A 20,749-nucleotide genomic window follows, 5' to 3' on the forward strand; every position below is an offset into this window, starting at 1 on the left:
GCAGTCAGGCATAAGAAATAAGGCTATCAGATAATCCCATCCACAACAGCAGCACAATTAGACCTGAGAATCCACAGTGAGCTGACAGCAACGCCTGCTGCAGGCCCTGTCACATATCACACATCTATTACAAACTGCTGCACACAAACACTTCAGCCCTGACACTGCATCTCATTATGCATAAAAGTGATGAAGACTTGCAAAGCAGACAAGAGAAACTATCCACTGTGCCACACTGAACCCTGTTTTTGTCGGCGGTTATCTTAAAAGAAAACAGCATGGGTATGAATATGATAAGAAAACATATGTAATGTCATCAGAACTTAAAAAGAGGCAGCAACAGGATATACATAAAATTCTGAGTGCAAACTGGGTCAGTAATACCCCAGTTATAAATAGCTAACTCTACTCCTGCTAGCTAATTACTTATCAAAACTATCTTCTTGGGTCCCCCTACAGATAATGTCCATATGTATACACACACTATGCAACAAGCCTGTCTGCTGTGCCTGTGGCTCTGACTGGGATGTCTATGGACAAGATGCAGCGGCAGCGCAGACCATGGGAGTGACGCATTGCAGGTACAAACACACCAATCAGAGAGCGCGATTTCTTTCAGCTACGTCTTGTGCCCCATCACAGAGTAGCAGAAAGTATTCATACACCCCTATGTAGACCGTCAGCGCTACGGAATATAATCGCGTATATCGATATTGAAGCCTCGAAATCCGTTTTGAATATGCACAGTAGTTGTTGATCGGTTATTTCGCTGCATTATTTTGCTCTTTTAGCACTCTATACATTTATTTAAGCACGGAAGGAAACGGGCAGCTCGCGGAGTGATATTGAAAAGAGGAGGAGTTTGGGATAGCCGTTAAAGGCGAGTCCAGTTCCTTCTCTGTCAGTGTGTTCATAGATAGTCAGTGTCTGGAAGATTCGCTTTGACTTTCGTATCAAACGGATTTTGCCGTTAACCAGGCTCTACATCTTCATCCAAATGGTAAGAAACACCGAGCTTAGTCACCTTTCGTCTCCAGGGTCCTATATGGGGAGAATTTTAATGGTTATTTGTTTACATATTCAATATGAACGTTTATAAACCGTAATGTTTGTGGTGGCAGAGCTGTAGCTACGCGCCCTAACGGTCCAGAACCCAAGCATGCGACCAAGTCGCCTGAACTCGCATCTGTCCAGTCTAGCTGGTTATTTAAAGGGAATATTGAACTTTTAAACTCAGTTTTCCACTGGGATGCTTTACGTTGCAGTGTAACCCTGTTTTCAGCACACGGATGATTATGACACTGTGAGAGAGAAGAGCTGAATGTGGCGCAGCGAGCTTGTTCCGCGTCGTCTGTATTCCGGCTTGGAGTCGCGAATCCTTGGCTTGCAATATAAATAGGGAGCGTATTTTCAAACGCGTCTGCCGGCTTTCGTTGGGTCAACAACGAAACGTTAACTACTGCAGCACCTGCCGTCCGAATGATCGTTTGCAAGTTGCTTAGTTATGATAGCTAGCATTGTCAGAAACTGCGTTAGTATGAATGAACACAGCACCGGCGTCACTCTGCCTATTGTAATGCTGTTGCTTGCATCCTAACGTTTGCTTTGGGTGCGGTTGTAGCTGGCCGTGTTCTCCAGCGCGGTTTATGTTGAGACGTCTTAATAAAATCCGATGCTCTGCTTGTCATGAATGCTGTATTAGTCATTCGGCGAACAACGTGCATCGTTGCGGATTTTGTAATGGCTGTAACACTGAACCGGTAGCTAGGTAACGTTAGCTTTATCAAGCTAACGGTTACCGCCAAATTGTGGGGCCATTCATTGTGTATGGCTGTGTTTGCGTCATCGAACATGAGTACAGAGGTGGCTAAACTTTAACAGAACAGCAATTAAAAATACAGAGTCTTCTTAACGTTGTGCCATAAAACATCTCATTTTGGTGTAGGCCTGGATGGCCAAGCTGAGGGTCATAATACCTGAAATACCAATTTGGAGGGGCAAGAAATAGTTGGATGTATTTTTTTATTGGCAATATTAAATATGGAACATTGGCATAGCAGCTAAAACGTGGTACTTAACTAAATACTAAATTGAAATATGGTAAAGAATACTGCTGGTAAAACTGTGTAACGTTTGACCTGGACTTTCATTGATATGATTAAGTGAATTTGGGGTGTTTTATAGGCCAAGTGCATGTATAATTTACACCACTGGAACAAAGTGTCAACACATAACAGGTTTGGAATGAGATATTGCTGGATTTAAATGAGTCGTATAATCCCAAAGACATACTAAATAATCAGAAAAAACAGTACTTGCACTGAAAAATCATCAAAAGACCCTGATCACTTCATGGCAACAAGATGAGCTCACATAACTTTTCACAAAATGGTTGGTGTTGAGAGTTTTTCTGTAAATGATAACAACTGTTAATAGATTAGAGAGTACATATGAATGTGACAGTTTTTCAGCTTGCTTTAAATTAACCGATTTTTTTGTTGTTTTCAGGCTGATCAGCTTACAGAGGAGCAAATTGCCGGTAAGACATAGCTCTTCTACTTCCCTCGTGTCCCGCAAAGCTGCCTGTGTTATGGATCCTTGCGGTGGATTTACACTTTTGCCTTTTAAGGCATTCCACAGGGCGGCCTACTGGTCATAAAACAGGAATGAATGAAACGGCTGTTGCTTGCTGGCTCTGCACTGCAGAAGGACTCCCTCATGGAAAACTTTGCATTTTCATGGTTGCTGTGCAATTAAATGATGTAATCTGTTGGGACTGTGTATTCTGATGTGAGCAGTCACCTTTTACATACAGAGCATTCAGCGTCCTTTACCCTGGGTGTGTTCTGACTGGGTGGAAGGCTTCCAGCACAACTGCAGTAAAATGCAGGCCTAGCTTAGCAGCATATCAGTGATGAAATGAACATGCTGTAATGTGACAAATACAAAGGAAGTTTCATTTTAGGCCTTACTGCTAGTGTGTGCAGGGAGATGTTTACTGTATTGTGTGTGTTTTCTGTAGGGCTCAGTTGTAGCGTATTGGATGTCTTCAGTTTCTGTTGACTGGACTCGGATCAGAATTTCACTAAATCAGCTGTAATGCGTACAACCTGGTTTGATGTTTTGCTGGCATAAGATAATTCTTTCTGACATGACACTGAGCAATGTGTTGACTTCATTAATTAATGATCTGAAGCTCAGTAAGTGACTGCAGTGACTGGCTTTTAATGGCCAGCACACACCCTTCCCTTTTGTCCATTTCCTGCAGTCCACGCAGACACCAGGACTTCCCTCACATGGAGGAGGGTGTTGCCCTGTGTGTTTGACCCTGCAAATGGCAGGGAAGGTTGTGGTTTTTATGATGCTGACAAGCTGCTGCATGCCACTCCACATTGCCCATTGGCCTCATCACACTTGATGAGCGTGTCATCGTCCTCATCCCTCACAGCTCAGCGACCCACACAGGCTGTCATCCTGACCGCCCTGCTGCTAGCTCTCGTACTCTCTGTCCTTGTTTAGCCACAAACGACTGCAGTTGGAAGTTAAAACAGAAGACTTGGTCAGTCTGCTGGAGCTAGTTTAAACCTTAAACATGGCACTGAGACGCCCTTTAAAGCCAGTATTTAATTGAGGGCTTGTATTTCTGTGATTGGCAGATATTTGAGTTTGTTATGCAGATTAGATAACAAGAATTTCCAGGATCCTGTGTTTGTTTTTTTCCTGAGATTCAAGCCTCTTCACTGTACTGTTTTGCCAAACGACTATCTTTTCCAGACATTTTTACGTTTAACACACTCTCGTTTCTAAAGAAGAAACCTCCATCTTTTTCTGCAAACAGAGTTCAAGGAGGCGTTCTCGCTCTTTGACAAAGATGGAGACGGCACCATCACAACCAAAGAGCTGGGCACAGTCATGCGCTCTCTGGGCCAGAACCCCACAGAGGCTGAGCTGCAGGACATGATCAATGAAGTGGATGCTGATGGTGAGAGCCAAGTCTGGCTGCTATACATACATGCACACCACACATACATACATACACTCATACACACAGCAAGGATGAGCTGGACGCTACTGCCCCTTTGGTAATGGTCTGCTGTCTCCAGGTAATGGAACGATAGACTTCCCAGAGTTCCTGACCATGATGGCAAGGAAGATGAAGGACACAGACAGTGAGGAAGAGATCAGAGAAGCATTCCGTGTCTTTGACAAGGTAAACCCCATCTTTCTCACATACACACGCACTCATGCACACGCCTGAACGATAAAGTAGGACAGTCACTAACGTGCTGTGATGTTTAGGATGGTAACGGATACATCAGTGCTGCTGAGCTGCGCCATGTGATGACAAACCTAGGGGAGAAGCTGACTGATGAAGAGGTTGATGAGATGATCAGAGAAGCAGACATTGACGGAGATGGACAGGTCAACTATGAAGGTTGGTATATGTTATATCTGTTGCTGAATGACTGTCTCCACCCTTTACTCTCACACTGACTGAGTCCAACATTTTTTTTCTCCCCCTCTCCTTGCAGAGTTCGTACAAATGATGACGGCGAAGTGAAGGCCTTGTACAGATTTCGTAAATAAATAATTTGCCTTTTTTTCTTTGTGTAATTTATCTGTAAAATCTTAATAGCCCCCCTTCGTCCCGCCCCCTCTGCTGTCCAAAGGAACTGCATGTAAACTGCATAGGCTCTTGTCCCCATGTCCCTTTCTTTTGCTGTCATGGTGTTTTGGAGTGACAGAACGGTCATACAACCAGAAGCCTGCGGAGGCCCCTGGGAGCCGAAGAACTTCGAATCTTCAGTCTTGTGTGCTCGGGGCCCCACCACGCATGGCGACATTGGAAACCTGTCAGCTGGTTGTCACTTGGCAACACTGTTGGCATGGAAACAATGTAGAGGAGTTTAAACTCTGCATGGACTACGGACAAAGTATATATGGAAATCTCTCAGCATTGCACTACTGCAAAAAAATGACACGGGTGTATCTCCTAGGTACTCGTACAAACTCTTTTTGTATCTGCTGTTCTATATACCAGAAAACGACTAATCTTATGCTTTTTAATGTTTTACTCACTACTTTTACTTTTCTTTCTTTTCTCTTTATTTTTTATGACCTCTGGTCATGCCTCAAATAATCCATTCCAAGTTGTATATTTTTGTTTTCCAATAAAATTTACAATTTACCCGGATTTGAAAATTGTCTTGTTTTCTCAGTTCTAATGGATCCTTGAGTTTGTATACCCTGTAATAATTCCCATTTTTGTATTGAGGACAGGATGCTCCATTTTTGATAGGATCTTTTATTTTTCTTGTTGCTTAGAATACATATGAAATGTTTACCATTTTAAATTGAAAGTCTCCCCTGTTACTTCCCCAAAGCACTGAGGAGCATCAGCCAATGCCTCTTAATGTTCAGATAAGCTCAGATCAAATCTGTATTGTCATCTAAACAAAGCACCAAGTGGGATCAAAGGCTTCTCATTTTAAGTGCACATGATGGTACTTGACATTGAATTAGCCTTGTTCTGTCCAGCTTCCCCTCTGACTGCAGGCCATGTGTTGTCTGCTGCTGATGGCACCATGTAGAAGCTGCCTCATGTCTTATTTGGCGTTTGCCCCCCAAGTAACGCGGTGCAGGTGATTGAGCATACATCAGAAACTTGGTGTAAATAGAGGTGTACCTGTTCTGTTTTTTTTTCTTTTTTTTTGTTAATTTCTGATTATTGAGTTTGTTACAGTAGCTTGCAGAGATACTAAGTTTGTTATTTTGATGAATGACAAAATAAAGCTCTATTGTGGACCTCTGATCTGGCTCCTGTGTGGATTCTATGCTGACTGCTTCGTGGTGGTCAGAATGACTTAAACTGCTGGGAAGTCTTTGAGATGTGTCTATAGCTGTGTGATGGGTTTTGACTTCCTATTGAGAGTAGTGAGGGTTGTTTTGGCCCGGTTACTCATGCATGACCAGCGCTTCTTGTGGATGCATGTTTAACATTTAGAGCACAGCAAAAAATACTCAAGTAAAAACTGCATCGAGTACACTTACTGTCGTTTCCTTAAGCTTATGTCATGTTCTTAGCTTTAAGTGTTTGAAATTAGATCTGAAACTAAAAGGGTAGAGCTCAACCTACAACAATTTCAGGTGTGGACTGATGAGACAAGTAGATTGTGCATGGTCAAAACTGATTATCACCAGACCTAAAAAAGTCAGAGTGGGAAGTGTGATCACGGTTCACTTTTAAAAGCTGCCAATGACACAGTGCAGTCTGAAAAGAGAAAATCAGGTAAAGAGAGACATACAGTACTGCGTCTTTCCTGTGAGTGTGTCTCCTCATATACTCTCAGGTCACATGAGACTACCTAGATGAGCAGTGTAAACATGAATTCTTTGGCCTCTTCAAACCATGTGTTCAGTGTCGCATAGCAACAAGGCTAAACGTTGTTTTTAAGCTCCCGGAGCGAGTTTTCTCGTCTGGTGATGGTCTATACTTCTGTTGTTCTCAGACAGTGACTGTGTATGTGTGTGTGCTTGTGTGTGGACCTGTGTGCTACAAGCGGTATGATACTAAACACTTCAGTTCAGAGGGACCTTCCACAGTTCAAAGAGCCTCTCTTTCTTAAAGAACAAATCAAACAAATGTCTCCGCTGCAGGTAACTACAACTACCACACTGCTAAATGATTCAGACTGTATGTATCTGAGCAATATCTTAGCTGTCCCAGCTTAATAAAAACATGTATTCCTCCACAAAATTATCTAAATCTGAAAGGATCCTCTCTTTAAAGATAACAAACTTTAAGAATAGCCTGAGCCTATCAGGGGAAACAAGGACTTTTATTGGACATTTATCATTGAATTACATTACAGCCCAAGCTCCCAAGATCTTTGTGGATTTGTTCTTTGGTTATATTATTAACTAAGACCCAACACCTTGACAAGTTAAAGGGGTCTAATCTCATCTTGATCCATCATGAGCAGAGACTTTGCAGCATGTAACAGGTTACAGTGGCAAGGAATAATGTCCTTTAACTGGAAGAAACCTTGAGCAGTACCAGACAGTTTCTGCCCAGACTGTGAGAGGGAAACAGCAAGATGCAGAAAGAGAGATGGACAGAGCTCTTAGATTAACATTGGTGTTGTAGCAGCACAGTGCTGTTAAATAAGACATCTTCCTCTGCCTTATCTTATGTAATCACATACTGGGATGTGATTAGCATTGTAATATTACATTCACATCCGTAACTTCTAATCAATATCTCAGTGCCTTTTCAAATATCACACAATGGTGGATAACAGCGATGAGGATTAAGTAACTAAGTGCTCTGTGTACAGAGTGTTCCTCGGTGCTGGCTTACCATTGTGTCTCAGTCAAACTGGTCGGTAAGTCTAAATTTAGCCCTCTACCAGGCCAGCTTGTTGAAAAATTGATCGATAGTGGAGTCGCTGCTATAGTAACAGTCACAGTTTTAATGGTGGTCAGGTGTCACAGGATCTCCAGCCAAGCAGATAGTGAAGGAGAGAGCAGGCTGCAGCTGCATGGAAAAACAGAGCCGTCTGTAGAGGCACTGACATGTCCAGGGGCGGTAATAGAGCAGATAAGGTAAGGCTCCTCAAAGCCAGGGTAACTGTGTGTTTAATGAGGATGAGACGAGACAGGACGAGACATGTGGAGGTGCATCAACACATTGTTGGCATAGCAGTGTCATCATTGCAGAGACAATCTACTGTGTGCTTGTGTGTGTGTGTTTGTGTGTGTGTTTGTGTGTGTTTGTGTCATCCCTATCTGCAGGCCGATGACAAGGTGGAGCGGTGTGGCCGAGGAAGCTGGTGGCTGGGAACGCTGAAAGTAGGTGTCACACTGCAGGATGGGTTCATAGTCTGCACACACCAGCACCACACACACATTAGGAGAAGAAGAAACAACAACAGTCATGACACAGACACAATAAACGTCCTGTTAATGGATTAACTTACACTTATATGGTCTATCTGTCAGCTGGACTTAAACTCAAGGCCTCTGTGAGCAAAGCCGCTGTGTGCATCACAGTGCATGCTGGGTAATAATACACAGAGCTTATTAATTATCAGGTTATCTTAATGTGATCCAGCTTTAGCACTCCATTGTTAACCAGCTGCTGTCTTCTCTCTATGAATGGATCAGATACATCTAACAGTCGGCCAGGTGGCTGCACTTGTAGGGAGCATTTTGAACTGTTCAGGCACGGTTTAGGCACCTGCAGAGCAAGCAATCTATTTAACTTCTTCCCCTCTCGTCTTCCTCCAGGACACACCCATCCCAGGTCTTTATCACATCCGTGACTTCATTGAAGAAGCTGAACTCAACCCTGTGAGAGAGACCTATGGGTTTAAAGGCGTGGGGAGAAAAGCTCAAACTCTGGGTGTCCGTTCGGGGGAACTGCTGTTACCAGGAGCTTATAGCTACACTGACTCTACCCAAGAAGTTCTGGCACACCGGGCTTCTTACTCCTTCAAAAACTGTCCACGACCTGATGTCGTCACCCTGGGCATCAGGGACAAGGTAGAGTTAAAAAATGAACGTATCTGACTCCACTGACAAAATACATCCAACCATATTTAAAGAGAAGAGTTGGGAAATGAACGTATCTGCTAAAAGTTAGATAAGGAGTTGGATGGGACACTCACACTTGTGTATCAAAGGCACACCATGAAGTTTTTATTCCCTACAATGTCAAAGGAAACCAATGAAGCTTGTTTAAGGTCAGTTTTACCTTACCACACACATACATTAAAAAGTAAATGGATGTAAAGCACACCTATCAAACAGGTTCTTCCACATCCAGAGGTCTGTTTATAGTAGACAAGTGGGATGAGCGTGTGGCTAACAGAGATCAGGAATGTATGTCAGCAATTTAGGTTTTAAAATGCGTGGAGCTAAAATTGTTACTGTTTTACAAGGAAGAAAATACCTTGTTTGGCCTTGATAGAAATCAATATTTTGATTAGAAATAAGGAATAGAAATTATATTAAGTTTTAAGTGCAGACAAAGCCAGCTAACCAGCTAACCAGCTAGCGCCGAGAAAATATAGAAGAATTATAAAACAACACTTAAGCTCTTCTCAGAGGTAAATGGTTTCCTACTTCTCCCATAACTGTCTCTGTAAGCTTCATAAGGAAATGTGAAGGGCACTGGAAAGAACTGGGGAGTCTGTAAAATTTACACAAAACAAAAGCCTTTTTTTCATGAACCCCCCCCTAAGGAGACCTGACAACCACCCATCATCACTAGTTAAAATTAAAAATCATTCATACCACCTACTAGCTGGCTGTAAACTAGTGTAGCAGTAGAATTAGCTGTTAGCTCTAGAGATGGTTGAGTGCAGCCATAAGCTATAAGTAAGAGGGTTGAGTTGTTAGCTATAGTAGTAGGACAGATGAGTAGCTTTAGTAGCAGAGTTGGGAACAGCAGAGTTAGTAGTAGCAGCAAAGTTTAGCTGCTTGCTAGGATAGTGGCAGCAAAGTTTAGCTGTTAGCTATAAAGGCAGTAACATTTGGCTGTTAGCTATAGTCAAGGGGCAGCATTCGGTATAAATAAAATACTTTTTCAGCATTAAAATATCTATTTACGGCCTGGTTCAAAAACAGCTTGGGCCTAATAGCTAATTTTTCTTTTGGCACACACTGAAAAAGATGTTTTTTTTTTTCTCTAGATTAGTGGTTTAGAAGACACAAAGATGATAAGCTTGTCCAATCAGAGGCACAGCTCACAGGGCTGACAGGTCTGGCGCTCTATAGCTGTTAGTGAGGAGGCTCAAAGCCTGTCTCTTGATTTAGCATTTCCAATATGGCCCCCGCAGGCGATTGGCTTCATTGCTCTGTTCAGGAACAGATGGGTGACGTCGCAGAGACTACGTCCATATGTTATAAAGTCTATAATTGACATAGCAGTATAGTTGAGCTGTTAGCTGTAGTACAAATATGAGAAGTTAGGTGTGGGGGCAGGAAAGAAATCAGACAGGCTTTGCGAATCAATGTAACAATGTTCTAGGTTCATATTAATGTTTCAAATGTCAAGGAGCTAGGATCTAAATCAGAAAAGATAAATGGCATTGAATATTTTAATGGTGGCTCCCAACACAAAGATAATTTATATACATGTTTTCTTTTAGAACTAAATATAAATAGTTTGTATATATATTGGCAGTGGAATTGATGAACTAAGCTGCACCTGTTTCAGACTTCCTGGATAGCAGAAGATGTCCGCAATCAAACAGTACAGATGATTACAGGAAGCTCACAATGATTCTGACATTTATATATAAACCCTTCATTATTTTTTCCCCTCACTTCCAGCATATAAACACTTCACCCTGCGACTACAATGTAACTGAGAAACCAGTGGAGAAAACTCCCTGCAAGTAAGAGCTCAACAAACAGCCTCTCTTTAACTCTCTCATCACAGCTGAGCAGACAAACTATGATTCATCTCTTTATAGCAGAATCCTTCCTCCTCCTCCTCCTCCTCTTGAGCCATCTCTCCTCTCAGCACAAAAAGGAGGAGCATCCAACACCCTGCTCCTCATTGTCTCTGCTCTGATCATGCTTGGCCTTATCTTTTCTTCTCTCACTCTTCATTTTTCTTTGACAGTCACCCCCTCCCCTCTATTCTCTCCTCCTCTTGCAGGCATGTGATGTTTCGCTCGACTGTGCAGCGGATCAGCTTTCCACCTGTAAGTATCCAGTCACCAGGACTAGTTATTAGGACCATTCAGTGTTTCCATCGCCCACAAAAAGGCTTCATTACAATGCACTTTCAATAGGTTTTGGTTACAAGCTGTGCAGTAGTGTGTACCTGGTATGTGCTGTACGGGAGCTGGTTATGACAACCACAAGGACTGGAGAAAACTGATCCCACAGGGTGTCTGGGTGTATCATCCGAGGGCCCGTTATGGCCCCGTGCTGGCTGACCAGTCATCTGTGGTTCATGTTGCAGAGTGTCGCAGCCTTCGCCCTGTGTCCGTGCTGGTAGCTGATGGATATTTGAGCCGTGCTGGCAGCTGCTGAGTGTTGACAGAGAAGGAAAGGCGCTAAGACATCCCGAGGGTGTTATTACTGCAGAGTTGGGAGCAGTTTTTTGCTGTTAGTGGTGTCACAGCAACTCCAAGACAAGTCTATTGTCAAAGGTTAAGCAGCCAACAAATCCCGCAGCAAAGTTAACTGGGAGTGCAGATCTTTCAGACAGCTGGGCTGACGGGACATTAGCACATCATAAATGAAGAGTCTTAATGGTTTACAGTAAAAGCTCCTGGTGCTCCCTCAGACACTCTGAGAACAATAGAATGACACAGATAGCTACACATACAAAGAAAAACCACCAGTGATCCGAGGAGGCTGGGAACACAACAAAAATAATCTTTTTTTCTGATTCGACTTAATTTTAGTCCCCAGGCCACAGTGCGTCCCAGATTTACATGTTGTGCTTTTTTGCAAAATCATCTGCACGTGCTGTGCTGAAGGAACAAATCCCCCCCCTGAGATTCAAGCGAATTAAAGTCATAATCCCGCATATTTCCATATGAATACACATCTCCCTCTATAAGTGCACAAATGATTCAACCTTTAACTACAGCATGAAAACTTGCTGATCCAAATACCTGCAGCCACATCAGCAGCTTTGCTTTGCTGGTCTGTTCACATAGAATATATCAACAACTTCTGAGAGGATTTCAGTGAAATTTTGGTACTAGAATCTTTGGTACCCAGATGACAAGTCCCAATGGGTTCAGTGATCCTCTGATTTAAAATCTCTTCACTAAATCATAGTTCCTGTGATTCTGTCAGAGTTTGTGTGTAAACAATCGAGTTGATCTTGCTCTATGTCTATGTTCGGCTCTGCTGGTAAAATCTAGCAGTGAGTTTTTATCCTCAAATGTTTCACTTTTTACATTATGCTTGTACTAAAGATGTATGGTTTCTGTCAAAGTCTTTTTAGGGAAACCATACATCTAGGGCATTTGTATTCAAAAGAGCGAATTGGCTGTAAACAGGGTTCACATTTATGCCATTATTACTTTATGTGGACATGACAAACTTCATGATACCAGGGCTGCAATGGTTAATGTATTATTGATATGACTGATCACCTTTTCGTTTCCTAACTAATGCCAATAAATGAGAGTTTACAAAGTCCAGTTGTTGCTCAACAGTAAATTATTTTGCAAAGCTAAAAATCAATATATTACTTCATCACTCTGCATTCGTACATAAAAAAATTTCAAATACAGGAAAGTGGTATTAAAAAGATTTCCCACAACAAATGCATGCTTTGGCAGAAAACAGGTCTTTACAACAGAGGGGAGTGGTGCTCATGGGAAATGCAGTTTTCAGCATTCCAGTAGCAACAAAGCATGAAAACTCCTCACAGTGCCTGCACATTTCTACTTTTTTCACTGAAACTATTTTTGTGCTTTATTTCAAATTTAAAGGTCAAGTCTGCAGGAATTTTTGTTACTGGTTAGTCCAAATTCAAACTGAGCTCCTCCTTCTTGGCTCAGTGCCAGCAGTAGCGCACACCCACTGCCTCCAACTGTGTCTACCTGAACACATTCACTAGCCCAGCAACCACCTGAAGTACTGCGCTTCTATGTGGCTGAGACTTGAGAGCCATGCACTCGACTTAGCATGTTAGCACAAGCTAATCACAGGTATTTGACACACACCTGCTCAGTAGAAAGCCACCTCGTGACGCTCTTCGTCCCGAGCTGCTCTCCAAGTGAAAGTGAAAGCGAGTGACAGTCGAGGCAAGCTTTACCCTCATTAAAGAAAAAACTTTATCTGTTTGGCTTTTTGTCTCACTTTGGTAGTTTCTTTCTTCATCAGTGCAACATCCACTAACGTAGCCCCTCAGAATAGCTAATCAACATACAAAGTTACCCGCGCTTTGGGCGCTGTGACTGGCTGATGCAACCACGCTTACTCTCCGCCCAGAAACATCCCCGAACAACCAAAACATCAACATACAGACAGAGGAGGGAGTTGAGACAGACACAGACACTGACACACATGTATAAAGGCCTATAGGAGATGACTGAGCAAGATAATTTCTTTAAAAATTGACATTGTCTTTTTTAGGGAAATCCTACAGACCCTACCTATAAAAAAAAAATTAAAAAAAAAATAATGAAGAACACAAGAACTGTCTTTTGTTTTTGCTATTTCGTTGAGTCCTCAAGTCCTTCTTTTATTAAAAAAAAAATATATATATATATATATAAAAATACTGTTACCAAGGTGTTGGATCAAATCAACAAAGTTCAAGGTTTCACTAGCACATTGACACATTGACTTGAATGGAAACCTATCTGATCTGTTTGCCGTGACGGAATGGGGACACACTGGGCACCGTTATAAAAGCACTGCTTGATTTTGTTAGAAAAAGGCAGCTGTGTCTTGGTGGGTCACTATCTCTCAGTGGTAGGGTCGAGGGTTCAATCCCAACTCTTGCTGTCACATGCTGAGATGTCCTTGAGCAAGACACTGAACCCTAAATGATCCTGTTGATCAGTGGTGTGTGGTTGGGTATGAATGTGTTAGCTAAAATTGATGGTTCCCTACAACTGAAGTCTCTGCCATCAGTGTTTAAATGTGGTGTGGATGGGACGAGAAGTGTAAAAGCGCGATATACGCACTGGTCCATTTACCATTTACAGAGCAGGAGCAAAGCTTTAATGTGGAGATGTCGCTGAATCAAAGGCTGAACTGTCACAGTGTCTTCAGTCTGTCTCAGTTACCTTCACCACTCAGGATGACATTCTGGCTTGCTGTGGTGCTAAAGTAGGCCAAGAGCTGCACATACACACATGTGAGAGTGTTTCACCACTGTCCACCAGCTCCTGTGAAGCACACTTGCATTAGCACCTTTGTAGATGGTGAGATGGGCGGCAGGCCAGTCGCAGAGGGTTATTTGAATGGTCCATGGGGATCAGATGGCGTGTAATGTTAGAAACCGTCCGTCTGAAGAGAAAAGAAAACCTCATGGTCTCTGTCAGAATCAGAGAGCAGCTAAAAACGAGCTGGTGTTGCGTTCAGGGACAGAGGGACAGTTTTATGTCTGAGGATGAGGAGGGTGGAGGGGGGGTGATGCTATTTCTAAACGGCACGCCGCTGGTGGTGACCAGTATGTGTGTTAGTGGGTAAGAGGAAAGGAGAAGTGAAAGGCAATGGATGAGGAAGAGGAAGCATTTAACCCTGAACACAAATCAAGTCACACCATTCATCATCACAGATCTTTAAAACCTGGACATGAAACACTAAAACAGATCACCTGAACACTGTCAGTGCAAATTTTAGATACCAGCATAAAGTCAACAGATTAAAGGCTCATGTAACTCCTACAGTGTAGAAACTCGTGATGTGATGTGCACAGTAGCTGAATGTAACACAGGACTTTAAGCTGATAGGAAGAACAGCTAGCTTTACTTTAAAGTGATATGAGCTCAGGGGACATCTTAAAATGAGGGCTAGTGCCAGGCAAAGATGTTTGAGTGATCTATAATAATACGTTGATGTTAGCCAAACAAAATCAAACAACTGCTCATGTCAAGCAGTTTCTTCTAACTCTTGAGAATTAATTTACTTGTGGTGATAAATTTTGTTTAAAAAATAGTAAACAGTGACTGAAAGGCTAAAAAGCTGTTGTAATTTTAGATGAAGATATTGACAATAAAATGCAAATTGATGCTTGATAACAGCCTTGTGATTAGGGATGGGTACCGAATTGGGTACTTTTTTAGGTACCGACCGAATTATGTCAAAAGTACCGGGTATCCATTCGTGTAGAGTCAAAAGGTACCATGTTTAGGTACCTAAATGAATCCTTGTGACTGTGAGGGAGTGTCCATGCTGGACATGAACACAGCCTTTCAAGGTAATATATTGAAGAATAAATATGTTAAATTGTAAAAAAAAAATATTTTATTGTTAAACAGATTAATATTTTTTACCACATAACCACAAAAAAGTACCGAAAATCGGTACCGTTGAGTACCGGTACCGATTGCTAGGTACTGGGCATCAGTACCGTATCGTTTCAAATGTGTAAGTTACCCACCCCTACCTGTGACTGGCAACCAGTCCAGGGCATACCCTGCCTCTCACCTGGAGACCGCTGGTATATAGGCTCCAGCCAACCGTGGCCCTGAACAGGATGAGCAGTACAGAAGATGAATGAATGAATGGCTGATAACAAGCATCAATGAATCAGGGATGAGGAGATCATGTAAAGTGAGTGTACCATTTCTACCAGTGAAAAGGTTCCTTTGTAATAATATCTTTCTCACTATATCTCAATGAGCATGATACTATAACAAAAGTGTTTTCAAGCCAGTTTCATGTGAAAAACGGCTTTAAAAAAAACACATTTGTTTAACTTAATTTGAGCTGCATCTATACTGATGGTTCCCTCTGCATCCTCTTAGAATGAGCAAAGCATTTTAACTAATGGTGAAGGAAAACAAGTATGATGGGCTGGTCATTAAAAACCTCTACATACTCATCATCTTCAGTGAACCAGAGTTCACTCTTTGCACTTTTTAGTCTTCCTTGCCTTTTAGCCCTGTGGTATCAGTTTTCCTTCTTTAAATCAGCATTAAGAGCTTGATTTCTAGCAATGGTGTGTTTGTCTGCTAACTACAAACAACAGACTATTGCTGGAACGCTGCTCCATAATGACCAATCAGACTCAAGTGATAACAGATTTTTTTTAATCTCCCTCTACTTTAGAAGGAGGGACCTGCTCCAGGCCAGTATGATCCACAGTCCAGACCCTCAAGAGGCATCACGTCCTGCTTCAAATCCCGATTACCACGGCTCCACCTTGTGCACTCAGTGAGTCTGTGACTTCACCGTTATAAATGCATGCTATGCAGCTTTTTTAGTTTAACTCAAATCTGTGTTATGGTTGTTGAACCGGGTCTTGGTCATTAAAGGTCCCATATTATGCAAAAATCACTTTATTGGGTCTTTTGGTGAAATTTGTGGGTCTTTGGCTTTCCTCCCAGCCCACAAAATGTGACATTTAATGACAAAACCTGTCTTTAGTAGTGCTTGTGAATGTAAAATCCTGACCTAAAACGAGCTGTTTGGATTTTGGGGATTTGCTGATTTCAGCAATTCCCTTTTTTGACCAATCAGGAGCAAGTGTGACCTGATTGGTCCACCGGAGCAGATAATCCCACTCCCCTCCATGTGGGGAGTGGGATTATCGCTGCTCTCAGTAACGTGGAAGAGCAGGGCGGTATCAGTGGTGGCCCATTTACATATGAAGGTCACGCCCACTAAATCAGAGCATTCTGAACAGAGGGGCTATGAGGAAACAATACTGCTGTGCTTGATTTATTGTTTTTTTGGACCAAAACATGTTACTACCATTTCATGTAGACATCAATGATCCATATTAAACTGCAGAAAAGGAGCAGAATATGGGACCTTTAAAGATGCTGTGAGGGGAATCTGGTTTAATTGGACTGCCTCACCACCTTCTGGCCCAGAGTCTCAGCACACCGTTTTTAAAGATGAAACTCTTAACCAGTTGTGTGTTTGTTTTGGAACACATTGTATTTGTTTAAGACAACTTTTTTACCAGATACAACGCAATGAGGTAAGGTATTTATCTGCACAGTTATTGCAACAACAAGCAACAAGCAAATGGACTAAGTTTGTACTGTATGTCTGTAGCCCGCCAAATGTAGCACTACTAGCAGCCCGTATCTGTAGGCTAATGCGACAACAAGCAAACTATCAGTTTGTCTAGTAGTTTAGTAGCAGTATCTACATGTAGCACTAGCAGAGCTAACGTAATCTCACTCTTCATTTTATTGATAGACTCTCAAGTTTGAACAGACCACTGCAGGAAAACTGCTGCATGTGGGTTGGAATGCACATTAGCACAAACAGTTTAGCCCCTGTGTTAGCCTTTAGCCCATGCGCTATCACTCTCCTGTTTAGCTTTCTTCTGCTCATCTGTCCATTTCCATCTGACAGTTAGGCTCCAGTGTCCACCATTACAACAAAATTATCGTTTGAATCGTTTTCAGTCGAGAAAAACACAGATGCATCTTCTCACCTCTAAACTTCGGCAGCTGGCGTGGTGTTGTCGTAGAGACTTGGATGTGTCGTAAATCAATCCAGTGCTGCTTGACCCGGTCGGGAGGCTATGAAGAAGCTATTTAATAGAAGTTCAAAATAACCTTTATTGACCTGATAAAGTCGTTTTAAACTTTTTCAAGATCACTTTTAAACTCCTCACAGCCCCTTTAAGACCTCATGTCAACCTGTTTTTGACCAAATTTCAATGTTAAAATCCTGTTAAGTGCCAACTTATAAAGCAAATAAATAACATGATTCACTTCTCTTAAAAATAGTTTTTTCTTATGTGGCGGACTAGACAAATAATCAATAATAATAAGAGAAAAATTCTATGTTCATATTATGTTCATGTATATTGTTTGTGTATCTAACAGGACACCCCTGGCCCAGGGGCCTACGAGCCCTGCTGGAAGTTGGGGGACCATCTGAGCGCAGAGGCGGTTGATCCGTTGTTCAGACTCCTCTACCGCAACATGTAGTGTGGACTTTAGACTTCCCACGGTGCCTTGATTCCAGCTGCATACCTGATTACTGAAATTAAAGCATACATGAGACATACATTTTCCAGTCTCCTGGTACTTGGACTCTGTTTATCTGCAGGGCGTCTGTGCTCTGCCAACAACATAATCAGCTACATTTGTTTTGCCCAAATCGTTTTAGTGACGCCGGCCAGGGAAGCAGGATGATCTTATCTGCTACAAAGGGTACTTCATTCCACTTAACTACATGTTCCCGACACTGCTCCCCCTTCCTCTGCCCTCTCCCCCTTCATCTGGCTCCTCATCCTCTCCCTAGCTCTGCCTCCTAATATCTCTGCCCTATGATGCTCTCAGGAGGAGGAATGCTGCTCAGCCATGCGTCACATGCACATAGCTTACCGTGGCATGCTGCACCCTCAGATAACACGTTCAGCATTAGAGGGCCGAAGCAGCCGCACAATAAAACAGCTATTCTTATCGCTACCTACTCCACATACGCTCTCTGTCCACAAAACATGGGCCGTGATGTCAGGACACAGAGAGCAGCAGCAACACAGATCACATAATAGGGGTGCACATCGCAGGGCAGCAAGGGATGGATGCAAAAACAAAAAGACAGCACATTTGTTTTCTTTATGAACATGCATTCAGTCAGGGGACGGTTTCCTGAGCACGCAGGCAGCTTCATCTTAGTAGATTTAGACCCTCAAGTAGAAGAGCTGCTGAATTTTGTTACACAGCCAGTGAGACAGTTGTCGAGGGGGAGAAGAGTTGTATTCATCCAATCTGCCAACACTGATCCTGTTATCAGATCCAAGCATGAAAATATGTACAGCCATAATTTAAGTCTTCTTTATTAGGCATTAATGTGGGACTGGTTTTGGAGAATATATAGCAACATAATGATAAAGCAAGGAGCTGTCATAATCTTTCAAATGAGCAGTATTAGTGCTGCCTCATGGCAGGAAATCAGTCACATGGCTTTGACAAATGTGTTTTTTGAACCAGACAGTAAACATGTTTACATGTGCTGTAGAAATGACTTATCCATTGGATTCCTTTGCTTTTGCAGCCAGGCTCAAATGGAGGCTCAAGAAACGGTAGGTTTAGTTTTTTGTTTTTGCACTCCTGCATTGGATTCATCTTTTAACTCTCACAACACATGAGCAGGAGTTTAAACAGTTTACACCTGTTCTCTCATCAGGTAAAAAACAAAACAAAACAAAAAAACACTATTAAGGTCCAGATTATTTAAGCTTTGGCTCAAATGCAACTTCCTCATATGTCTGGTAAATAATAACTCCAGGAATATCACTTTATGTCTGCTGAGTTTTAGTTCAAGACCCAATGATCCCGTAAGGATAAAGTGTCAAAAGTCTTTGAATGAAGTCCTGCTACTAGTTGTTGAGTTGTTTTTTTTTTCTTTTAATTGTTCCTCATCTCATTGTTTTGGTTTTAATGTGAACAACTTAGTTGAGTTTCCACATCATCCAAAAGCTACTTAACAGCTCCAACCAATTCCACTTAACTATTACAATTATAAGTAGGATTACTATAATTTCTTTCTCTTTTTTCCCCCCTATTTTATTTAAAATCTGTCATTATGGTCCCCATACATGAAGCACTGACACATGGATGTTGTACAACAATGGTGTCTTGGACATAGGGTTGCCCCCTCTCTGCTTGTGTGTGTATGTGTGTGTGTTCATGTGTGTGTGTGTGTTGCTGTGTATCCTGGTGTAGATTGCTGGGTTGTTTCTTTCTTGTCTTTGTTTTTGTATCGGATTGTTTTAAAGATGTCAATAAAAAATAATATCCACATCAATTCCACTTAACTACCTGGACCAAACAACTCAGACTGTAAAAATAAATGAATAAATAAATAAATACATAAATTAATTATTATTATTATTATTATTATTATTATTATTATTATTATTATTATTATTATTATTATTTCATTAATAATAATAATAATAATAATAATAATAATAATAATAATAATAATAATAATAATAAATACCACTTCCACTACCACTATTATTATTATATTATTATTATTATTATTATTACAACAATTTATTTCAATTTCACTTTGCAATACAATATTAAGAAGACTGAGGTGTCGACACAATAAAAATTAATCACACATTCAGTGTGATGATGATTCAAAGTGTGTACAATAAAAAAAAAAACAGCACCAGACCCCTCTCTTTTACCCACACACTGAACACTAAACAAGGCTTGTTTCAAATGTTGCTGCAACATTTCAAGCTTGTTACTCACCCCTAACCACTCCTTAAACCTCCTCTGCTTCACTCTGAATAGCTGCGCCTGTATGCTTAGCTCACACTCAAAGGTCTTCTGTATCGTTTAACAGAGTGCATATTACATTTAATTTAACTCTGGAAGTTTTTCTTTAAGGTGAGATGTGCCATTCAAATTGCAATGATGTCATCATGAATTTCCTTCTTTTCTGCAGCAGCAGAAATCAGGGGTACTGCAGCTTAATAACGGTGTGCCTAAAGAGACAAAATAGCACAAGATTCTTAGTAAAATAAACATAAACATATTGTTTACAGCTTGTACTAAAGACTACAAGTATCATGCTAACATATTAAAGCATGTCTATTTTTTTCAAGGGGAATTAGAAGTTGTACAAAGCAGGGTTACTTAATTCAATAAAGCCCAAGAATAAGTTTGGTCAGGATGACTATTTCTAACTGTCAGGGTCCCAGTATATTTCTCATAAATTTTGCACATGCTGTTGACTCTGCTGCTGTTACTTTTTCCTTTTCTTATCATATTTCTGCTCTTTTGACAAATATGACTATTTTCTGCCTTTAGCTCTTTTATACTGCTTTTACACACAGCCTTTCACGCCCTCATTGTAGAATTATCAGCTACAGTTGTCATCTATCTGATCTTAGCAAAGTCACGTAGCCACACCATCACTGGAGTCTGCACCCAACTGGTGATCTCCCACTCTGCTGCTATGATCCAACATCTTACCAATAATCCCCAGCACAGTCCAAAGGTCAAGACCTTTTTTTAAGCTATATTTTCAAGTGTGTGTCATAGATTTTCTTGGGTTGATTTAATTCTCTGTCCTGATTGGAGTGTTTCTTTTTTTTTTTCTC

General features: G+C 41.5%; 2 protein-coding genes across 2 annotated transcripts; both read left to right on the forward strand.

The window, feature by feature from the left end:
• Positions 1-852: 852 nt before the first annotated feature.
• On the forward strand, positions 853-5,188 carry calm2a (calmodulin 2a (phosphorylase kinase, delta)). Its single transcript, XM_074675605.1, has 6 exons — positions 853-1,000; positions 2,509-2,539; positions 3,839-3,982; positions 4,104-4,210; positions 4,300-4,435; positions 4,533-5,188. Exons 1-6 carry the CDS (start codon positions 998-1,000, stop codon positions 4,559-4,561), a joined length of 450 nt encoding a protein of 149 aa, XP_074531706.1. The 5' UTR covers positions 853-997; the 3' UTR covers positions 4,562-5,188.
• A 2,280-nt stretch (positions 5,189-7,468) lies between these two features.
• On the forward strand, positions 7,469-18,365 carry stpg4 (sperm-tail PG-rich repeat containing 4). Its single transcript, XM_074676294.1, has 7 exons — positions 7,469-7,605; positions 7,795-7,851; positions 8,290-8,544; positions 10,339-10,403; positions 10,670-10,715; positions 15,766-15,870; positions 17,505-18,365. Exons 1-7 carry the CDS (start codon positions 7,576-7,578, stop codon positions 17,607-17,609), a joined length of 663 nt encoding a protein of 220 aa, XP_074532395.1. The 5' UTR covers positions 7,469-7,575; the 3' UTR covers positions 17,610-18,365.
• The last annotated feature ends 2,384 nt before the right edge of the window (positions 18,366-20,749 follow it).

The sequence above is a fragment of the Halichoeres trimaculatus genome, unplaced genomic scaffold, assembly GCF_033239565.1.
Source record: "Halichoeres trimaculatus isolate MK-OKI-2021-1 unplaced genomic scaffold, fHalTri1.1 fHalTri1_scaffold_8, whole genome shotgun sequence".
Taxonomy (NCBI): domain Eukaryota; kingdom Metazoa; phylum Chordata; class Actinopteri; order Labriformes; family Labridae; genus Halichoeres; species Halichoeres trimaculatus.